Source organism: Molothrus ater, chromosome 16 (genome assembly GCF_012460135.2).
Source record: "Molothrus ater isolate BHLD 08-10-18 breed brown headed cowbird chromosome 16, BPBGC_Mater_1.1, whole genome shotgun sequence".
Taxonomy (NCBI): domain Eukaryota; kingdom Metazoa; phylum Chordata; class Aves; order Passeriformes; family Icteridae; genus Molothrus; species Molothrus ater.
Genome location: NC_050493.2, coordinates 3815668 through 3835571, shown reverse-complemented (window position 1 = coordinate 3835571; position 19904 = coordinate 3815668). Strand labels below are relative to the sequence as shown.

At 42.2% G+C, this 19904-nt stretch overlaps 1 protein-coding gene across 1 annotated transcript in view; it reads left to right on the top strand.

Moving 5' to 3' along the window:
- SDK1 (sidekick cell adhesion molecule 1) overlaps positions 1-19904 on the top strand; it is a 382295-nt gene that overhangs the window by 256006 nt on the left and 106385 nt on the right. Inside the window, 5 exon segments of the mRNA XM_036392619.2 lie at positions 2410-2546; positions 9153-9300; positions 10146-10171; positions 10174-10285; positions 13840-14021. Of these exon segments, the coding sequence (XP_036248512.1) occupies positions 2410-2546; positions 9153-9300; positions 10146-10171; positions 10174-10285; positions 13840-14021 (605 nt within the window).

Sequence of the window (19904 nt, the reverse complement as noted above, 5' to 3'; positions counted from 1 at the left end):
TTGTGCACTTGGAAAAAGAGACCGAGCTTTAAGTCTTTCTTATTTGTGTAGTCTCTGTCTTCAAGTGAGCTGTTAATTGAGCCCTTCTAATTTATGGGACATCAAGAGTAGCAAATGCATACCTTGAAAATACCCATAATATATACCAGGAGTGCTCATGGGCTGCCCAGAAAAGCAGACACATGGGGATAATCTGCTGTGAACTCCCCCCTTCCTCCCACACTGCTGCTTCTGTGGTCATCATCTTCCAGGAGGAGCTGGAGCCACAGCCCCTCTCTGAGCTCTTCCCCACAGGGACTGGTGATAAATGAAGTAGGGATTGGGACTTGTGTGAGCCATGTAGCAACAAGACATTTCACTCTTCCCTTTAGTAATTACCTTTGCCAGCTTAATCACAAAAACTTTTCCAACCAGCTTGCCTAGGACATAATGATAAATTGTGGTGGAGGTTTAATGTTTATTATAATTTAATGTTTCATTCAAAATTAAGCAGCACACTCCTGTAGTCCCTGGGTAAATGGCCATATCTTACACCCCCACACTTTCCAGTGACAGCCACGCTCTGTCTCCCAGGTCAGCTGCCCTCCTGCTTTGTTTCCAGGTCCCCCTCTTCCCTAAACGTGTTTATCCAAAATTTCACAGTGCTGTGTTCAAAATTTACTCCCTTTGTGCCCACACATGATCCTTGCTGTGCCTGATGTTTGTTTTAGCCCCAAAGTGGCCGTGTCTGAGCTGTCAGTGCACGCCCAGAAAGGAGTGAGAACAGTCAACTCAAACTCCTCACCATCAAGGCATCTCAAGCAAGCGATTTAATGAAGTTGAGATCTGAATCACACCCTGAGGTGTCATTCCATGTTTACTACAGAAAGAGCCTGGGGTCACCGTGCTGCTAATTTGGTTCCACGTTTAAAGTCAAATGAGATGAGACAAGGCTTTGAGTCTCAGGTTTAGCCTTAGGAAATATCAACCCCTCTTGCCTGGAGAGAGGTGGGCAGGGAAGTGCCTTCTGCTTCTGGTGCCTCATTAGCTGTGTGTTTTTCTTGCCACTCTTTGGCTCTTCCAGCAATTTTTTTTTTTTTTTTTTGGTGCTAACTCCACAGTGTGTATTCATCAGAAACGCGTAAACAAAAGCATTCGCGGCTTAACAGAAAAATAATAAAACTATTGTCTGGCTCTCCATATGTTCCTCAATCTTCCAGTAGAAACAGAAATTCAGGACATATTTATTGTTCTGGCTTGGAGCCAGAGCCTGTATTTATTTTGGTGAGTGGCTGAGGAGTTGTGGTTTTTAAATAACTCTGAGCCTTCAGTGGCAAAATACATCACAAGCAGGAATTGCTGCATTTTTAATTTAAGCGTGTGAGTGCCCTCATGGCTTTCTGCTCTGGCCTGAGCTGTGGAAGGGTCACCCTCAGCCTTCCTGAGGAGGAAGGCAGATTGCATGAGTAAAAAATGTCCCTCCCTGCTTTTCCTTCACTCTGAAATTCTTATTCTCCTTAGGAATCAGGATGATCAGGAGCAAAAAACATGCTTAAGTATAATGCTGAAGGGCTTTTATCTCTTAAAATGCATCAGCATTTAAAGGTTGCAGCAGAATTAGTGTTCTCACTTCATCATGCAGCTTCCATTTTGAGCCAATGGGTACAAATGAAATGTTTTTCCACAGATTTCCTTTATGTGTAGAAATTACACATTTTAATTGAGCTGCTGTTTTATTTTTGTTTTTGAAATGTTTTATGTTGTATTTCCATGGGGTTTCTGCAGGCATTTTCACTGCATTTTCTGGTTGGGTGCTTCCAAAAAAATCCTTATTATAGGGAGGAAGGATTCTACCCATGACAGGATAAGCCTGAATCCATGAGTAAATCAAGCTGTTCTGTAGCCTAAGAATACATATGGTAATTTTGATTAGTCGCTCTGTGTGGATAGTGTCAATGTCTTCTGCTTCCTTGAGTATGAAAAATTCCATGTTAAATCATATCTCCCATGTGTTTTACTGTTTATACATATCACTGCTGTCACATTGTAGGACATCATTGTAAGACGGGAGAAAAAGTGAGAGAGGAAATTTATTGACCAACTTGCTCAGTCAAAAACAGGATGGAAATTGGCTTTTTGCCACATTTAGCAACATGTCCATTAGCTGTTCTATCCATCAGCCTTGGGACTTTCAGCATAATTTTTTATTTTTTTTCCCCCCAAACAGGATAAAATTGTGAAGAATCCTAAGATGTCTTTCACATCTTTAATTGTACAATAGCTGCTGGTGGTTTTATATCCATCATCACACGGGGCTGATGTCGCCTGCCTTTAGCGGCCTGTAAGACTGGAGCTGAATGAAATAGAGATTAATTTTTCTGTGCTGGTTTATTTTTTTTTCCCCCCCTCTCTTACCCTTTTCCTCTGCAGAGAGCTGCCTCACTCCCCTCAGAACCTGGTGGCCACCCTGAACTCCTCCTACAGCCGCAGCGTGGTGCTCTCCTGGGTGCGCCCCTTCGACGGCAACAGCCCCGTGCTCTACTACGTGGTGGAGCTCTCTGAGAACAGTAAGTCAAGTACTTCTCAGCCCCACGGTGTTCTTAACCATTCCCTCTCCCCAGAGCTGCTGGCAAAGTGCTGCTGCAGTTTGCTCGAGCCTGCACAAAGGGGTTTTACACTCAGGTGTTTGCGCAATGAAAGAGTTGAGTGACTGAGATGGAGGGATTGATTTACAGGACTTAGTTCCACCTCTGGTGTTGCCAGACAGACTTGAGGCACAGCAGCTCATTCCTCAATACAGCAGTAGTCAGTTTGTTCCTTCCCATGGCTTTTTCACCAGTTGCATGGATTTCTCGGTGCATTCAGAGCCCAAATTTCACCTGAAAGATGCAGAGAGGGGGATAATTCAAGGAAGTGGTGGTCTGTCAGAGGAACAAACTTGGTTGTCAAGAGGAGCTGCTGTCTTACCTCTCTGTGGGCTCATATGTTCTGCTTTCTCTAGATTATCATTTTACACCCTTCCTTTAGGTAGGTGGTTGAGGATGTTTGAGTGCAATCCAAATATCTGACTTCCTGCATTACAAACCTGGACATTGGGAATTGCCACTTGCCAGTTTTATCATGCTGTACACCAGGCTCTCAGTCTGCAAGGTTATTCAGGAACATTGCTAATGCCTCTTTAGGAGTTGATGGAAAGATGAGGGTATATGGAAATCGGTCACCTTGGCAATACTTTCTAATCTCTATCACCCTAGGAGCTGGAAATCCAAGCTGAACAATTGATTCTTGATGAAAAAATTAAGAGCATCACTTTTTGTGACATGTTGAAATTAGTCACTGCATAACTGAATGTGAAACAGTTCTGATTTCTGATTATCTGGAGAGCAGCAGTTTGTTTTGCCACACTGAGAGCTTGAGAGGGAAACTTGAGCTTCAGATCACATACAAGCCTTTTGCTTTGCAGGCTGGAGTGCATAACTTCTCAGATGTGGAGGTCCCAGAACCAATGATCTTGACAACAGTTAAGCTAAGTGCAGGTTTCTAATCCTAGCAGAAATCCAAAGTCGTGCCCAGGACTGCTGCCCTTAAAATAGTTCTTTTCAATCAAAGACTCTGGATCTTTTTGTAACAAATGAGTAAGAAAATCCACAGTCCTGCACTCATACTCCTTCTCTACCTTTTTACCACCACCTTCCTTTTTATTTTCACTCTTCTCTCCTTCCCTCCCATAGCTACAGGCCAGTAACTGCCTGGTTTTCTTCTTTTCCCTCCCTGATCTTTTGCCCAAGGATGTTCCCCTTCTGCTCCTTGTTTCCCAGTGGCTTTGTTGATGACAAGTTAGTGAAGTCCCAGTCTGGGAATATGATGCGAAGGCCCTAGAGCTGTATTTGCACAGAGGTGGCAGAACCTGTGCACTTGGATCCTGCAGTGGGCTGCATCAACTGGGACAAGTCCCTAAAAGAAAAGACAGCTCATTCAATGCCAGGAGAAATATGGAATTGTTTCAGTTGGAAGGGACCTTGAAGATCATCTCATTCCATCATCTTTCTTTTGTCATGGAGGAGTCTGGAAGGTCTTCAAGTCCTTTCTACCAAGGATGCTTTGCAGTTGTATAGGAATGGGGTAAATGTGCCATCATTTTAGAATTAATTCACTGAAATTTGTCGAAGGCTCAGCCAAAATCAACAGTATTTCTCTGGAAAGCATGCACACAGACCCTGAGAACACCACAGGGTCCTGTGAACCACTGCTCACTCTGTGATAGATCAATGAATTTTGGCTGCTGTCATTGCAGTCTGCCACTGAGAGGGTCTCATTGTCCCAAAGCACAGGTCTGTGTCCTGCCACAGCTCAGAGCTGCAAACAGGCCAGCTTTGTTGTGACCTGAACATCTTAACTCCCAGATATATCCCACGTCTTGCTGTCCTTTAAATTTTTGTCTTTATTTACTTTGCTTTTATGTGCAATGTGTAAATTATTGCCCACAGAAGTAGAACAGGGAACAATCTGAGCCCTTGGATATTCCACTGTTGCTGTGCTCTCTTGTTCCATATATACAGAGCAGGACAGCAATGTCAGCAGTGACTTTGGTTTGGAACACTGACTGAAACGTCTGCAGGCTGCCACTGGCTTGTTTTGGTTTCTATTTTCCTGAAGCGTTTGTTTTTCAGGGTTATTTTGATCTCAGCAGTGTGTGGTTAATATTTAGCTTCTCCAGACTTTCTGCTCCTCTGGAAACCATCACCTTCCCTCTGTTCCCAGCCATCCCAAGCACTGTTTGTGCACAAAGATGGCATTTGATGTTGTCCTTGTCCATGTTGTAGGTAGAGCTTGGCCTGATATGACTCTGCAGAAACTCTTTGCTTTCCAAAGACAGTTTCTGTTTGGGGTTTGTGCTGCAGGAGGAGTGACTGTCAGGGAGACAGGGAGCACCCTCCATGAGCTCTGTCCCTGCCACAGCAGAGCAATGTGCCTCCCATCCCAGTCCCCCTTCACTTTCAGATGTGAAGGAGGGACACCAGAATTATGGTTTATTTTCCAGTCAGCAACGCTGTGCAGATTTTGTTCTTAGTTCTGTGGAGTTTGAATGTTTGGAGTTTGTGTTTTGGTTATAGGTGCTGAAAAGTAGCCTTATTTTGTTGCTTTTTTTAGCTGTTTTGTTTTGGATAACTTTCTCACAGCTTTAGGAGCCATGGTAGGTTTTGAAGCACTTACCATCAATGAATACATAACAGTGTCTGCTGCAGAGAAATAGCTGAAGAGGATTCAAAATAACGAGTATAAATTTCAGGGGTTTAATTACCAGCTGCATTAGAGGAAGGCGTGTCACTCCACCTGGCATGGATTAGAACTCCTTTTCATTAATATCAATTCAGTAAAGAGATACAAAACCCTCATTTTAATTAGAGGGAAGAAAACAGTGGCAGATCGTGCACATAAATTACTGGGAATATGAACGACTCTAGCCACCTAATTTTTAAAATTAATGTATTTGGCACAATGCAATAATTCTCAAAATACAAGTATTCACAGTAGACTGTGTCTGTGGGTGACTTGAGACATATGGCCTTAAACATTTGGGGGCAAATTTATAATCTAATTTGAAAAACACAGTTCCAAGGAAACACAGTCATTAAGTATTCCTGCCCACACAGAGCCAAGAATGTGAACCTTGATTTGAAATAGGATTTTCAGATAAATAGTACCATGCATTGCTGTCATTTGCACTAATATAATTTTGGATGTTTCATGACCTGTTTAGCCCCATTGCAATTTACCTCAGAATTCCAATGAAGTGTCTTCATGGAGTTAGGAGGGGATATGCTTATTTTATTCCAAAGAGGTTTCGACTGGAGGAATTAATCAAAAAAATACTCTGAATAGTCTTTTAACTGAAGAAATGAATTAAGACTTGTAGAATTCTGCTGAGAACAATTAAGATAAAAGCCCATTTTTGTTTTATTGTATTCTGGGATATCTGTGCTGTGTGAGGTGATGATATAACTCAGAATCATCACGTTGTGCCAATGAGGAGATAATAAAAGCTCCTGTGGAATGCATCTGTACATGCTTAATAAAACCTATGAGTTGTTACCCTGAATTTGGTAGGAATATTCAAATGGCAAATATTGAACCCGTTGATAAATCTTTGCAAAAATCAAAGCAAAACTGCATTGTCATTATGATTGTGACTCAGATCTAGATATTTTAAAAGGTAATTTTTTTCAGGCCACTGCTAGACCTTGTATAAGTCTTACCAAACAAAGGGTGAACCATTTAGCTTGCATTTGGATTTTGTGCAGCATCATATCGCTACAAAGGTTTGAAAGATGAATTCAGTGTATTCCAGCAGTACAGCAAATTCCTGTGTTGCCATCTATGCAAAACCCCCTGGAGAAGGAAAGAGATGGAAATGTGTTCCAAACCTGCAAAAATCAGCTTTCTGCAGTAGATCTGATTGGTAACATCAAATTAGAAATGATTTTTGGGGAAATTGCAATTAATGCATGAACTGTAGGGTAGACAGGAAAATAGAGAAGAAATGCCTCTTGGCACATGGCCAGAGTTATTGAACGCGTCACAAGCGCATCCAAAAATTCATGACAGGAAAAAATGTCATTTCTAAAACCCCGAAATGACATTGTAAACCAGAGAACAGCCTGTGAGATTCTTCATTTCCAATAAATTAAGCTGGAGAGGCAATCAGAGTTAATTCAGAATGGCCAATATTTGCAAGACGACAGACAGCTCAACATGGAAGTTGTTCAGACAGCAGCAATTACAGGGGAAGAGCAGCAGAGCCCAGAGTATGTTCTGGGCAGCTTAAGTTAAATGAAGGATTAGCAGAGTCTGTTCAGTCTAACAGAGACCTTTTTAATAGTTTGACCTGGCAAGTCTTTTGTCACCATGGAGCTTCTCCAGGCTTCCTGGGACAGGTGAGTGACAGCCATCCCTGGAGGACAGGAGAGGCGCTGTTAAAAATGTTATGGCATGTTTCCCTTGTCAGAATTGCTCTTCTCCACAGCGAAAAGAGCTTCTGCACAATCCTGGGGTTGGTTGTGTGTATCTAAAGAGGGAGATCCATTTTTTTGGAATGTTTTGTTTATTGATTTAAAAAAAAAAAAGACTTGACATTTAAATTTTAAAGATACTCTGCAGACTCAGTGTATCCAGTGCTCCAGGAGTGAGCAAATGCTCCCTGAACCGCCCTCCTCTCTGAATCAGAGTGCCCAGGAGATGAATAGGCTTCGTTTATATTAGTTTCCAGTTTAATCTCTCTTCCTGCCAGATCTTTTATCTTCCACCAGGAGAGGAAAAAGAATTAATAAAGTATTCTACAGATGCAGCATATAAACAGAGCAAAGCCCTAAGGTGCTGAGGAGATTAATAGCGCCTGTTGTTGAATCAAACTGCTCACTACATTGAGCTGCTTGGGTTAAGCACTCTCAGGTGGTGTTTACACTGGCAGTAAACAAATGAAATGCTCTAGGAAACGGACCAGTGCCCAAGTAGCTCATACAAGGGTATTTCACTCCCCTCTTCCATTTTCCTCAGGAAGTTCCTTCAGGCAGTGCACTAGGTCAGCCATACCTTAACTCCAGCTTCCCTTTGCTGGAGTTAATCCAATTCCCTTTGGATTTGTTGCTGTGCACTCTGGCTGTAACAAGGCTGTTGGGGAAGTCTCAAGGGGAAGCCTGTGAAAATTCAGAAGGAACTAAGGTGCAAAAAACTCCTAAGCAACGCTTTTCTAGATGGCACAGGTGTGCTTCCTCTAAGGGCTCTCTAAAAGAAATCCAATGCTCAGCTAAGATAAATTGGCATCAAGATCTTGCAGCCAAAGTGGCTGTTGGTAAATCAAGAACTGGCAAGGACACAGCTTCACTGCTGTGCAAATGTCCCTCTCCAGCATTCCCAGTATTCTGCTGTGTCAGTTTTCCTGTTAAAAAAGACTTCGTTCTGGCAAGGCTCTTACTGGAATAAATACATTTGGAGTAATTTGAAGATGCAGTGTTTATAGCCCAACTGGCATCACACCCTAGAGGACTTAAACTTGCTAAGGAATCTGCCAGAAAAGCACAAAATGAGTGGCTTCTGTCTTGGTGTGAAGTTTAGCAGCCTTCCACATTTGGGACATCTCATCTTCATTTTCAGGCAGACGTTGAGGTGACCTGCCAGGAGCCACGATGCACTTCTGATGAGCAACATGCACAGATAACGTTGCCAAAATCTACAGCGAGCTCCTCAGCAATTTCCAGAAGTGTTAGTAATTTTGAGCAGGGAGCATGAAAACAGCTGGTATTATTTAAAAACGGAACAAATCTTCAAATTGGCTGATTCCGTTGCTGTACTGTTGCAACGCAGACCAAATGTCACCTCTCCCTGACTATTTCAGTCATGACATCAGGGAGAATACGTGACACCAGGCTATGGAGAGAAGAAGTCAGAATATTTAATTTTCAACATGTTTCATTTCTGACCTCTTTAAAAACTTGTAAATGTAATTTAGGCATCAGAGGAGCTTGATATGGCAAGAATGCGAACTGACAGCGAGGGGTTTAGAGTGCTGCCAGGGCTCTTTCTACCAGGGAATCTTCCTAGGACAATTAGATTCCATGCTGAATAATATCACTAGGAAAAAAAAAAAAAAAAAAGACTGCAGACACGTAGAATCAGCAGCAGAAGCTTTCTCAGGTCTTGCAGCAAAGGGCTGATTTGGCAGAGGGAGTCACGCTTCTACACCTGCTTGCAAGCTGGGTAGGAAGATATTCCAAACTGACTGTGAATTTCATTAGAATCCTTCCACCAGAGCCACTCATGGGTGTGGTGGTGTGATGGCCTGCCAAACAGATGGGTTGTGAAATACACAGCCCATCTGTCTTTATCATGCTTGTTTCCTCTTTTATTAAAATGTTAATGAATATAGTTTTTATTTATTATGCCATGACATGTGCAGCATCACTTTCCAGTAGACAAATGTGCAATCTGCAGAACCGTGTGGGCTGACAGGAAGGTTTCTTCTGCTGAAAAGAAACTTCTTCCCAAAGTTCCTCTGAGGGAAGCAAGCACCAAGAGCTCTGAGCAGTCAGAGGCATTTTCTCACTTCTGCAGGGCTTTTGACAGGCATTTTCATCTTTTTTTTATTTTTTTTTTCCCCGTGCTAATTTTTCCAACAGATTCTCCCTGGAAGGTTCACCTGTCAAACCTTGACCCGAAGATGACCGGAGTCACTGTGAGTGGCCTCACTCCAGCCAGGACCTACCAGTTCAGGGTGTGTGCAGTCAACCAGGTGGGCAAGGGGCGCTACAGCACCGAGACCAGCAGGTAATGACAGCCAGTGTCTGTGTGCTGAAGGGACAGAGGCCTGGGGAGGGGAAAATGCTGCTTGGGAGTCAAGGAATAAAATAATCTTTTGCACAACGACTGGGAGATGGAGAAGTTGCCACTTCCCAGGTCACTGGAGAGTGCCCTGCAGCTGGCAGGAGTTAGGGATGATGGCATTTGGGGGATGCAGGAGCTCAGCACATCATGAGAGAAGTGTCCTCATACTCCAGAGTATCAGTTGAGCAGAATCTTGGAAATTACATTTTGCTCTTATGCTAAGCCCCAGCAGTTAGGCCGGGCAGGAGCACAGCTCTCACCCTGTCATGGCAATGTCACTTCTGGAATTTACCCAGATGTGACAGAGAAGGATGGCTTCATCATATTCAGTTTCAAATGCATCCCCCTTCTTCTGTGAACCAAAGCTTGCTGCAAGCTTGAATTGCAGAACAGCTGAACTCTAAATGGCTTTTTCAAAATGTAGGAGTTTGATATGAAAAATATTGAAAGAGCTGAAAGAAACAATTTGGAAGGAGTCACAGACACTGGACCTGAGCTCTTACTCATTCAGGCTTGTAATCTTTTTAAAGAGTTGTAGCAGCCTGGGTGATTCCAAGAGAATAGGGTTACCTCAGCTGTCTGTCTTGTTGCTTGCTTAACTGATTTCCTATTATGTTGATTTGTTGTAACTATTTCATGCATGTCTTCAGCAGTTTGATCAGCATTATATTTCTTTCTAGTCATCAGACTGTGATAAAAGAGTGGTTCACTTGGAGTGGATACAGGAAATAGACTGTTATTTTTGATTTCTTACAACACCCACGTCCATCACATTCTTTTGTACTTAGGTTGATGCTCCCTGAGGAGCCCCCCAGTGCCCCCCCAAAAACATCGTGGCCAGTGGGAGAACCAATCAGTCCATCATGGTCCAGTGGCAGCCTCCTCCTGAGAGTGAGCACAATGGGGTTCTTCATGGCTACATCCTAAGGTAAGTCCTTTCTTAACCTGGGAGGTCCAGAGATAGGTCCAGGTCTGCACAAGGGAGTTCAAATCCTGTGACTTAAGAGTGTAATAAAAGCAATTTCTAACTGAATTAAAGATATTAGTTATTGTGTGCAAATGCTCAATGCTCAAGGCTGCCCTTGTTTCTTAAATATGAGAAAACAACTCTTGAAGGAGTCACAAGGGTGCAGCCACTTAAATTCTGGCCTGTCTGTCCTACAGAGTCTGAGGGCTCCATCGGCTGTTCCAAAGAACAGAGGAGACTCACAAAATCCTTTTATTCCATTTTCAAAGGGAAGTGAAGCTCTAAGTAATGCAAGTGTTCACATGGGAGGCTGGTACAGTGCAGCCTATGCAGATGTATATTTGCTTATTACAAGCTCAGCTCCCTGCTCAAAAGGTTAATTAAATTTATCAAAGACACAACAGGGCTCCTGCCTATGGAGGAGCAGCAAAAGAATCAATAAACTTCAATTTTGTGCCAAACAAAATGGAAAGAGGGAATGACAGGTCAGATGCTTCATGGCAGACCTTGGTTTGGTTTTGAAAATCAGCCAGTTGAGTAAGGCCCTTTCAGCCCTGTTTGTATTTATTAATGAGAAACACATTCAGGCAGGTAACAGGGAATCCTGCACCCTTTGAGTCTGGCAGCTTACCCAGGATTCATTGTGTTGGAAAGGGTGATGCCACCTGAGAGACTTTGCAGAGTATTTCCCTTAGGTGATTTTTTGGGACTCAGTATTCACTCCTACCCAATTCCACTAGATTACTGCTCATTTGGCATCCTCCACACCCTGCAGTGCTAGCAGCCAGCTTGGGCCACACCTCTAGTGAGGGAGGCATTTTTTGTGGAAAACTCCCAGCCCCTGACATATTTCCAAGTGATGGTTACATCCTCCTGTAGGCAGGCTGCTGACATTTTTAATACAGTGTCCTCCAGAACTGTAAAAGATAACTAAATGCTGCAGTTTAAATGCCAACATCCAGTTCAAGCTGTGCTCCTACTTTTGCTGGCATGGATGGAGAGGCTTTTGCCATGTTCAGAGTGTTGGTGAGCTCCCAGAATAGCCCTGGGAAGTTCCCTGTGTCTGCAGGCAGAGTTGAGTATGTTCATCTCCCTGTCACCTGCACAGAGCCCCTCAGCAGAGGTGAGCCCCTTGTGCAAGTGCTGCTGGTGCAAGGTTTTAGGGCTGGGCTCAGTTTAAAATGTTTTGTCAGCCACCAGTGGGAAAAGGTGCTTCAACTTCTGCCTGCAGATAGATCCTTGTCCTGAGCCTTGGGTTCCCATCTGCCAAGGATGCAAACATTCTTTCTGCAATTCTTCCCTTCAAACTGGTCTCCCCAGTGGTAGGCTTGGTTCCTCACTTGTTCCCAGGGAGTCTTTCCTAGTCTCAGCATTAAGTCATGGCAAGGTTTACAAGTAGAGACGTTTCTTCCATTAGCCTCTCCACTGACATTAACCACTTCTGTTTCTGCTTTTAGTGCCACGTCTTTCTGGCACTTAATGTGCTTTACAAAGCAATCCCATAGGCTCCTCCTTCTGGCAATCTGTGCTGTTTTCTCCATATAGCATTTCCAATAATGTTTAACTTTGGTACTTTCTACAGTATTTATCTGCATAATTGATCCCTGACCTTGCTAGAACATCTCTGTCCATTTTAATAGTGCTCATATTCATTATGCCTAATCTGTGAGCATTTTTGCTGTCTTCCTGCTTTGTCTTGACAGCAGAGCAGAGAAACCATTTATTCAACAGGAATTTAAGATTATCACATAAAAGCACAAGTCCCAGGTAATAAACCAGGCTGTTCCTCCCAGTTGAATTGTGTGGTCACAGCAATATGCACTAAGAAGTGTTCCTGCACTGATTTCTGCAGAATCAGGGGATAGCAGAGTGAAAAGCACCAGCAATCCCACAGACCCAAAGCTCAAGACAAGCAAGATGCTAAATTGATGGAACACCTGATCTTTAAAAGTGAAGGTGCACTGCACAAGTCATGTGGAGTATCCATCAAAGTCCATGGTGAGAAAAATCATGAAGACATGACATTTCTGAACTGGCCTCCTTCCTCTGCCCTTTTTCTCACTGCCAATATTGCATTTAGGGGTCTGCCCAGCTAACAGCATAACAGATTAAATCACAGGAGCACTTGCACCTTGTCTGCGGGGCAGGAGAGAGAGCATTGCTGTGCTAAGAACTGACTTGCCAGGGAGCACACACCCTGCACAGGAGAGAGAGAGAGAGAGAGAAAGGGGGAGCAAGGCATTCAATAAACTCAGCTGAGGGCTGCTATTTCTTTATTTCCATTCATATTTCCTAAATGGAATCACACCAGTGTAGCATTACAAATATTAAGTGTGCTGGAGATGGTCAGGCAAGCAGCAGAAAATAGAGATGTCAGTGATTAAGAGTCATCTCTTTATAGGAAGATTTTAGAACAAAAATCTCTGGCTGAACACATGAAGTTGTCTAGTCATAAACATTGCACCAATTTTATTAGATGAATTTAAAATGTCTCTGCAAGATGTCAATGAAATTGTTCTGTGTCAATAAACTTTTGGTGATTGCAGAGAAGCAAAGGATGGGTAAGAGTGTATAAAAGTTGTGTGCTGAATAAAAATACAAATGTTTCCATATTTGTCTTTTTCCAGTAATAGTAATGCCTTGTGTCCCTTATTTGGCCTCTGGTTTTTTGATTTTTTTGTGAATTAGCATATTGTGAGCATCCACTGTAGCACTTTCCTAAAGGAAGGAAAACAAACAGTATTATTCACATTCACAGATTTGCAAGGTTTGTTTGTTTTCTATAATTTAGGTTTTTTCTATAGTTTGTTGGCCTGAAGAGACACATCAAAGGGGCTCTGTTTTCTGGAATACAGTTTTTACATGAGAAAATATATTTAGTGTTTCAGCTGCTTGTGTCTGAGCAGAAAGAGTTTCAGGATATTTATCACCCACCTGTGTTTGGCACAGCCCTTCTCCTGGAACTCCAGTGCTTACCCAACCCTTCAGTCTCAACTGTGTTCAATCCTTATTTTAATTATTTTCTGAAGTAAATTCTGGTGGAAGCAAGGGGTGCCAGTGGCTGAGATCCCAGGAGGTCAGAGCCCTCTGAGCTCTTACTTTTCAGATTTCAGAAGTGAAGGGAAAAAAACAATTTCTCAGGCTGATTTACAGCAGCACTCTGATAAAAATCACATCTGGGCTATTTTTTGTACTAAATCACAGCTTTTACTAGACAAGCCACATTTAAAAAGCTGTAATTTTTCTGCAACCATAAAACAGGATAAAATACCCATTTTGTCTAGCCCTGAGCCTGTAATCTCGGTGAGATCAGATTATAAATACTATAGCAGTCAAACATAATATGGTCTTATCAGAGTTGCTATGTTCTGATTATTTTTCATTATTCTTGGTAAAATTCTGCTGTAAAACTTTGCATATTGCCTCTTCACAAAGGAAGCTGTTTTGCCAGCCAGGATATTTTCTCTAATTGGTACCATCTCATTAACCAGCTAATTCTTCTCCCCATATGGCAGGTATCGCCTGGCCGGCCTCCCGGGAGAGTACCAGTACAAAAACATCACCAGTGCAGAAATCAACTACTGCTTGGTGAAAGACCTGATCATTTGGACCCAGTATGAAATCCAGGTGGCATCTTACAATGGAGCTGGGCTGGGAGCCTTCAGCAGGCCTGTGACAGAGTACACACTGCAGGGAGGTGAGCAAACCCCAGCAGGATCTCCTTGATCATCCCACAGCTTCCTCAGGGGATGTGCTGCCTGGCAATCCCACCTTAGAACCTGGGAAATCAATGGTCACTTCAGCCAAATTTGATGGGCAGCTTGGAGCAGGAGCACCTGCAAATTTCAAGTGCCTGATCAGAGCCAAGTCTTTGCTCTATGTCTGTTGTAGGAAAAGCTGGGAGTGAAGTAAAAAATTATCTGTTTTGTTGACCCTCGTGGTGACGTGTTGGCACACTTGCAGGTCAGAGTCAGCTGCAGCAGAAGTAATAAATAGAAATGCTGATGAGAGCTGGGGTCCTGGGGAATGGATTTATGGGACCTGTGACAGGCAGGGGCTGAGGTTACCCTGCCAGGAGAGTTAGAGAAAATATTTCAGGGAATTGGTTGTATCATGCAAGATGCTGCATATGCAATACAGGAGATAGAGTGAACCAGCTGCATTAGTTCTGATAATCACAGAACACCTTGTTTGAGAAATATGGAATAAATTGCAAGGAAAGTGTAGGGAAAGAAATACAACCTGTGGAGAAAGGGTTCTGAAGCATGTCAGGAATGGTGCAGATACTTTCAAAGGGGAAGATAAAATGATCTTTAAAGCCCTGATTTTTATGCTACAGCTCCTCCACACTTTTCTAAGTGCTTTAAGGAGAGTATAAATTACACCAACAAAAGGATATGTAATTACTTTTTACAACCAGTGTAAGGCATGTTTACACCTCTAGATTGGTATAAAAATCTGTAGGATAATTAAGTGCCAGGTCCTTAAGGCTTCCATATATTCCCATAATTGCAGGGTTGTGCTGGATGCTGAGCACTGGACAGTACATGGGCTCTACTTCGTTGGTCATAAAACAATTATACTGTTTTAAAACCCAGCAGATTTACAGTGCATCAGTTAATTTTCAATCAGGGAAGAAGATGTAGTTGTTTGTTAATTGTTACTAGGAGTAGGTTATAACATGATTAGATACAGTTTGAGGTGTAGGGAGATCTTTAAGAACAGATTATTCATATGCAGCACTAACTAACCACAACAACTGGGGAATGAACTATCTATATTTTGTCTTAGGGCATGTAAAGTCTCACAGTTCAGAGGAGCCTAGGCACACTCAACCTCATTCTAGAAGTATTTATAGCAGACCTTGAAATGTTTTTCTTGAAGTCTTCTCATTCGGCCAGGATTAATGTTTTCTATCCCACTTAAACACCCAAGCTCTGCACAGAATTGGTTTGCCCACAGAATTTGAATCCCTTTTGTGATTATGCTTGTAATTCATTACCCTGTTTATTTGCACATTTTAAGCTATCATAGCACCTTAACCTTCCATCTATTAAGGCCCAGGTTTGGACTTCACACTCTTTTTTCTTAAACCCTGTAATTGACTCTTAATTTCCCTTGATATTATGTGCAGTTATTATCATCCTTTATTGATTGGCTGTCTGTTGTCATTTATAAGGGTATAAATCCTCTGTTATAAATTAGGTGTAGTCAGTCCTGCATTCATGTTAATCAGCAAGAGTGTTTAGACTCCAGGCCAACCTACAATGGCCTCTTTGGCTTTATGTAATTCCTCAGTGCTGGGTAGACATAGAAGAAAAACTGGATATTTCTGATTTATTTCATATTGATATTTGCTAATAGCTGTTAATAACTACCTAAAGCATGCTGAACCTTGCTAGGTTCACCAAAGTCATACGTCCTGTTTTAAAAAGAATTTGAAATCTTTTTACATTTAGAGCTGAAAAGGGAGACTGGTTGGTATAAATACAATTTGAAACTGGATTAATATCCAGTCTCCATATGTAATGTGCTACTGTCCAAATCTCTGCTCCTTTATGTTTATTGTAGTTGAGAAAAGACAGGGAAATCTAGTGACTGTTTCTTGCTCCAGAATGTTTTTTCCCAAACCAAACTAGCAGGAGTAAGAAAAAGCCATGTGTAAAACTGCCTTGTAAATCATATTCTGATTTTAATATGAGCAGAGATAAATGTCAAAGACACACACTCCCATCCATCCCCCTTTCCTAGTACCACACCACCACTGCCTCTGCTCTGACATGCACTAAATGATGTGAGCTGTGCTGGCAAGAACCTGTCTGTCTGCAGATGAGAAATACCTCATACTCATCAATGTGCAGGGCAGGCAGAGCCTGGGAGGAAATGAACCCCGGGAGCAGATCAGCCCATTGGCAGGAGCACATCAGCATATTGGCACCTTTGTCATAGGGGGTATTGACTGGCCATATAAGCTGTGGATTTATACCAGGAGCTAGTCTATTAATCCCTTATTAGTCCTCTGGCATTGCTTTAGCCACTGAAAACTAATCAGCTGCTCCAAGCTCCTCAAAAATCACCAGCTTCCAAAACACAGCCAAGCTCACGAGGCGCTGATGGGTCTGAACTGGGGGGAAACTGGTGCATGTCAGAGAGATAAAATGTCAGGAGGCCTTACTGGCAGAGCACTGAACATCCCAGCACGAGGGTCAGACAGGTTGACTGGCTCTAAAATCTTGAAAGTCTTTTCAGAGTGATATTCAGCCTGATCCTTTGATGCTCTGGATATATAGGTCTTTCTTCATCAGAGTTTCTCCAGCTGTTCCTTGCTTTGATGTTACTTTTCACAGGGATTTGTGCCAGCCCTCTGCATAGGGTAATTTTATTTATTTAAGCATTGTCCTGCAGGACTTCTCATTGCCGTATGAAAACCTCAAGTTTCCCAATACCTTTTCATGTAAGAACAGCTTTGTGAAGGTATAAACATCTTTGTGTGGTGACAATATTGTCTCTGCTCTGTACTGTTGGGCATGTTTGCCTTTTTTTGCAGGTTGATTTGATAAAGTAGCAACTTCCACCCCTTACTTTGGGTCTGTCCCTTTTATCTCACCACTGTGAATATCTCTGAACTCTCTCTTTGAAAAACTCCCACCATGTCTTAGATTTAGGCAGGGCAAGGTTTACAAGTAGAGACTTTTCTTCCATTAGCCTCTCCACTGACATTAACCACTTCTGTTTCTGCTTTTAGTGCCATGTCTTTCTTTTGATGCATATCTCAAAAGCCAGTCTTATGTCCCAAAGCTCACAGATCTCAACATGTATTTGAATGTTGTTTTATTTTCCCTTCTTTGTTGTGCATGGACACCTTGCCAGGCCAAGAAGGCCTGAGAAAAAGCCCTCCTGAAAAAAAGTTACCAGACCAGTGAGTCTTGATGGTGTGGAAAGCATAAAAGCAAGAGGAGTCTGTTCAGCCAGGTCCAAAGCAGCTTCTTCCTCAGGCACTAAGAGATGAATCAGAGAAATGTGTAGAAGAGCCAGAGGAAACCCAGTTAACTGAAAGCTTCCTGCTTTATGTAGGAAATAATCTTGGAAAAGGAATCCCTGACTGCAGAATCTCTCTGCAATCATTCGCTTTATCTCAGTGAAAAGATATTTTCCTTAGTTTTCCCTTGGGTTTTCTTGGCAAAACCACCTTAAAGATCCTCTGTCACTTCCTTTGGGGATCCTCCCAATAGCTCTGGAGCACCCATGACTGTGCTGGGCCCAGCTGCTCCTGTGCAGAAGCAAGTTGGAGTTGTAGTGGCTGGGGGAGTTCCTCTTGCTTACATGTCATTTGCCATCTACTGCTTTTATTTTATTTTTAAATTATTTCACAAGGTGATGAAATTAGCTGCTGTCTCAGAGAGGCCCCTGGCCCCCAGCTCTTAATAAAGCAATAAAATCTTGTCTGTGTGAGAGCCATGCCGGAAAGGAAGGAGGCATTTCCCAGCCACAAGAAGCCCAACTCGTCAGTTAGTGCCAAATCTCACACTGCTGAATTTCAGAATTCAGTTTTTCAGATGTGTAGTGTTACAGAGACCACTTTTCCTAGGCACCCACTGCAGTTCAGAGCACAGCCCAGAGCACCAGCAGGGAGCAGAGGGAAGAGGCTTCCCAAGAGGAATTACAGCTCCACATCCCCACTGCTCCCGTGGGATGTGCAGCTCAGCACCTCAGGCTGGTGCATTAAAGAAACATCTAAATCCTCACCTAGAGGAAAACTGCAGTTCCACAACCCTGCCTGAGACAGGCAAATTGCCACCTCAAAGGTCAGGAGCTCCAGAGGAGCCTTTTTTCCAAGCCTGTGCTGAAGATCTATATTTAGGAGCAGGAGTCTGGCAGTCAGAAACTCCACGGGATTTCCATGCTGTTTGCACATGGCCAGAGACAGAATAATTCCATGTACACATGCTTAACCTCAGTGCCTTGTCTCCTCTCAATTATCTTGTCAGTGAAACCCTTTTAATGGTTTTTATCTAGAGTGCTTCCATGACCTTTTCTACTTGGAATGCTGTACGTTAACCCGCAGTCCCGGGGGCTGAGCTCTCTGCTGATTTCCAAGCACATGAACTTTATCAGGAGGAAAGTAACAGTTGGTTGTGTCTGACCAATTTGATCTGCAGCTCTGAGATGACTCCCAGATGGATCTCCAGTGTGAGATGGCTTTGGAATACTTGCAGACATGATGAAGTGCAGGTTTGAAAGCTGGGAGTGTAAATACTTGGGGTTTACTCTTGAAACACCTGTTTGACATTGGCAGCTTCTGTACAGCTTGACAACAAATTTGTAGGAAGAGGACAGGTATCTACCACTAAATTAGAAAATCCCTTGTGCAGACAGCCAAAGCTTCAGGAAGTTACTCTCCATGATCTTGGAAAAGTATTTGAGTTTTGAAGTGACCAGAAGGTCAATTCTGATTTGGCTTCCTCAAACTTCTTTTCTTTTTAAAATGCAGAAGTGCTCAGATACCCAAGGAAGCCTTTAATATCAGGACATAAAAGGAGAATTTTAAACTGGCACTTTGAAGTAAATTTGAGATTATAATGCCAATATTTTACTGATTAAAAATATAAAAATATATTACATTATGCCTTCTGCAGTATAATTAAGCTTATGCAAATCAGATGGACCATGTTCTTTCCATCTTTTAAATGCATTAATTGAGATGCAGATGTTGATGTTTCAATAAAGATAACTAAGGAGGAAATGTGATATCAATCATGATTTCCAACATTCTGAGGTTTTATGTTTTCTGTTCATAATTTTTTCCACTTTTCATATTACAGCAGGTATTTTCTCTGCTATGACCATATATTCTTGTTTCAGAAATTTATCTCCTAATGAACAAAACATATTTCCTTTTTGAAAGAAATAACTATTGCATTTGGTTATCCACATTCCTAAAACTGCAGTAAACCTATCCTCAAGTGTTTGCCTGAGCTTTTTGGAGAACTGTGAGGACCACAAAGCAAAACTTGGAGCTTGGTGGTGCTCAGCTGATTTAGCTTTACTGACTGGAGGAGATGAATCTATCAGTGATATCCTGGTGAATTTCTGATAACAAACTAACCTGAAGACCTGTAACACAATTTTCTTCTGCAGTAACAAATCTCTGACAGTTACAATATCTGAACAGTGCAAATGTGCAGGAAAGTAAGAATTTTGACTTTTAAAAAAATTATGCATGTTAACCATTAATTATACAAGGTATTGCACACAAAAGCAGATTCAAATATATCTCGTGGCTCTCATAATAAACAGTTTCATCAAGAATATAAGTAAGAAAAAAAATGCATTTAGTGGGGGACTGTAGCCAAAGCAACTCATTATGAGTGTAGAGTGACTTTAATATTTATGACTGTATCTCAGGATGATTTGGTGAATCTCTTGACTAGAAAAACTTTATGATGTCTACAGGTCATTCAGATAATAGTATAACCTTCCAAAAGCACACAGGGAATTATGATACATGGCAGGAAATAGAGCCCAGATTCTAATGAAAATTTAGAGTACTATCAGATAAACTCTGCTTCCAGAACTCAAT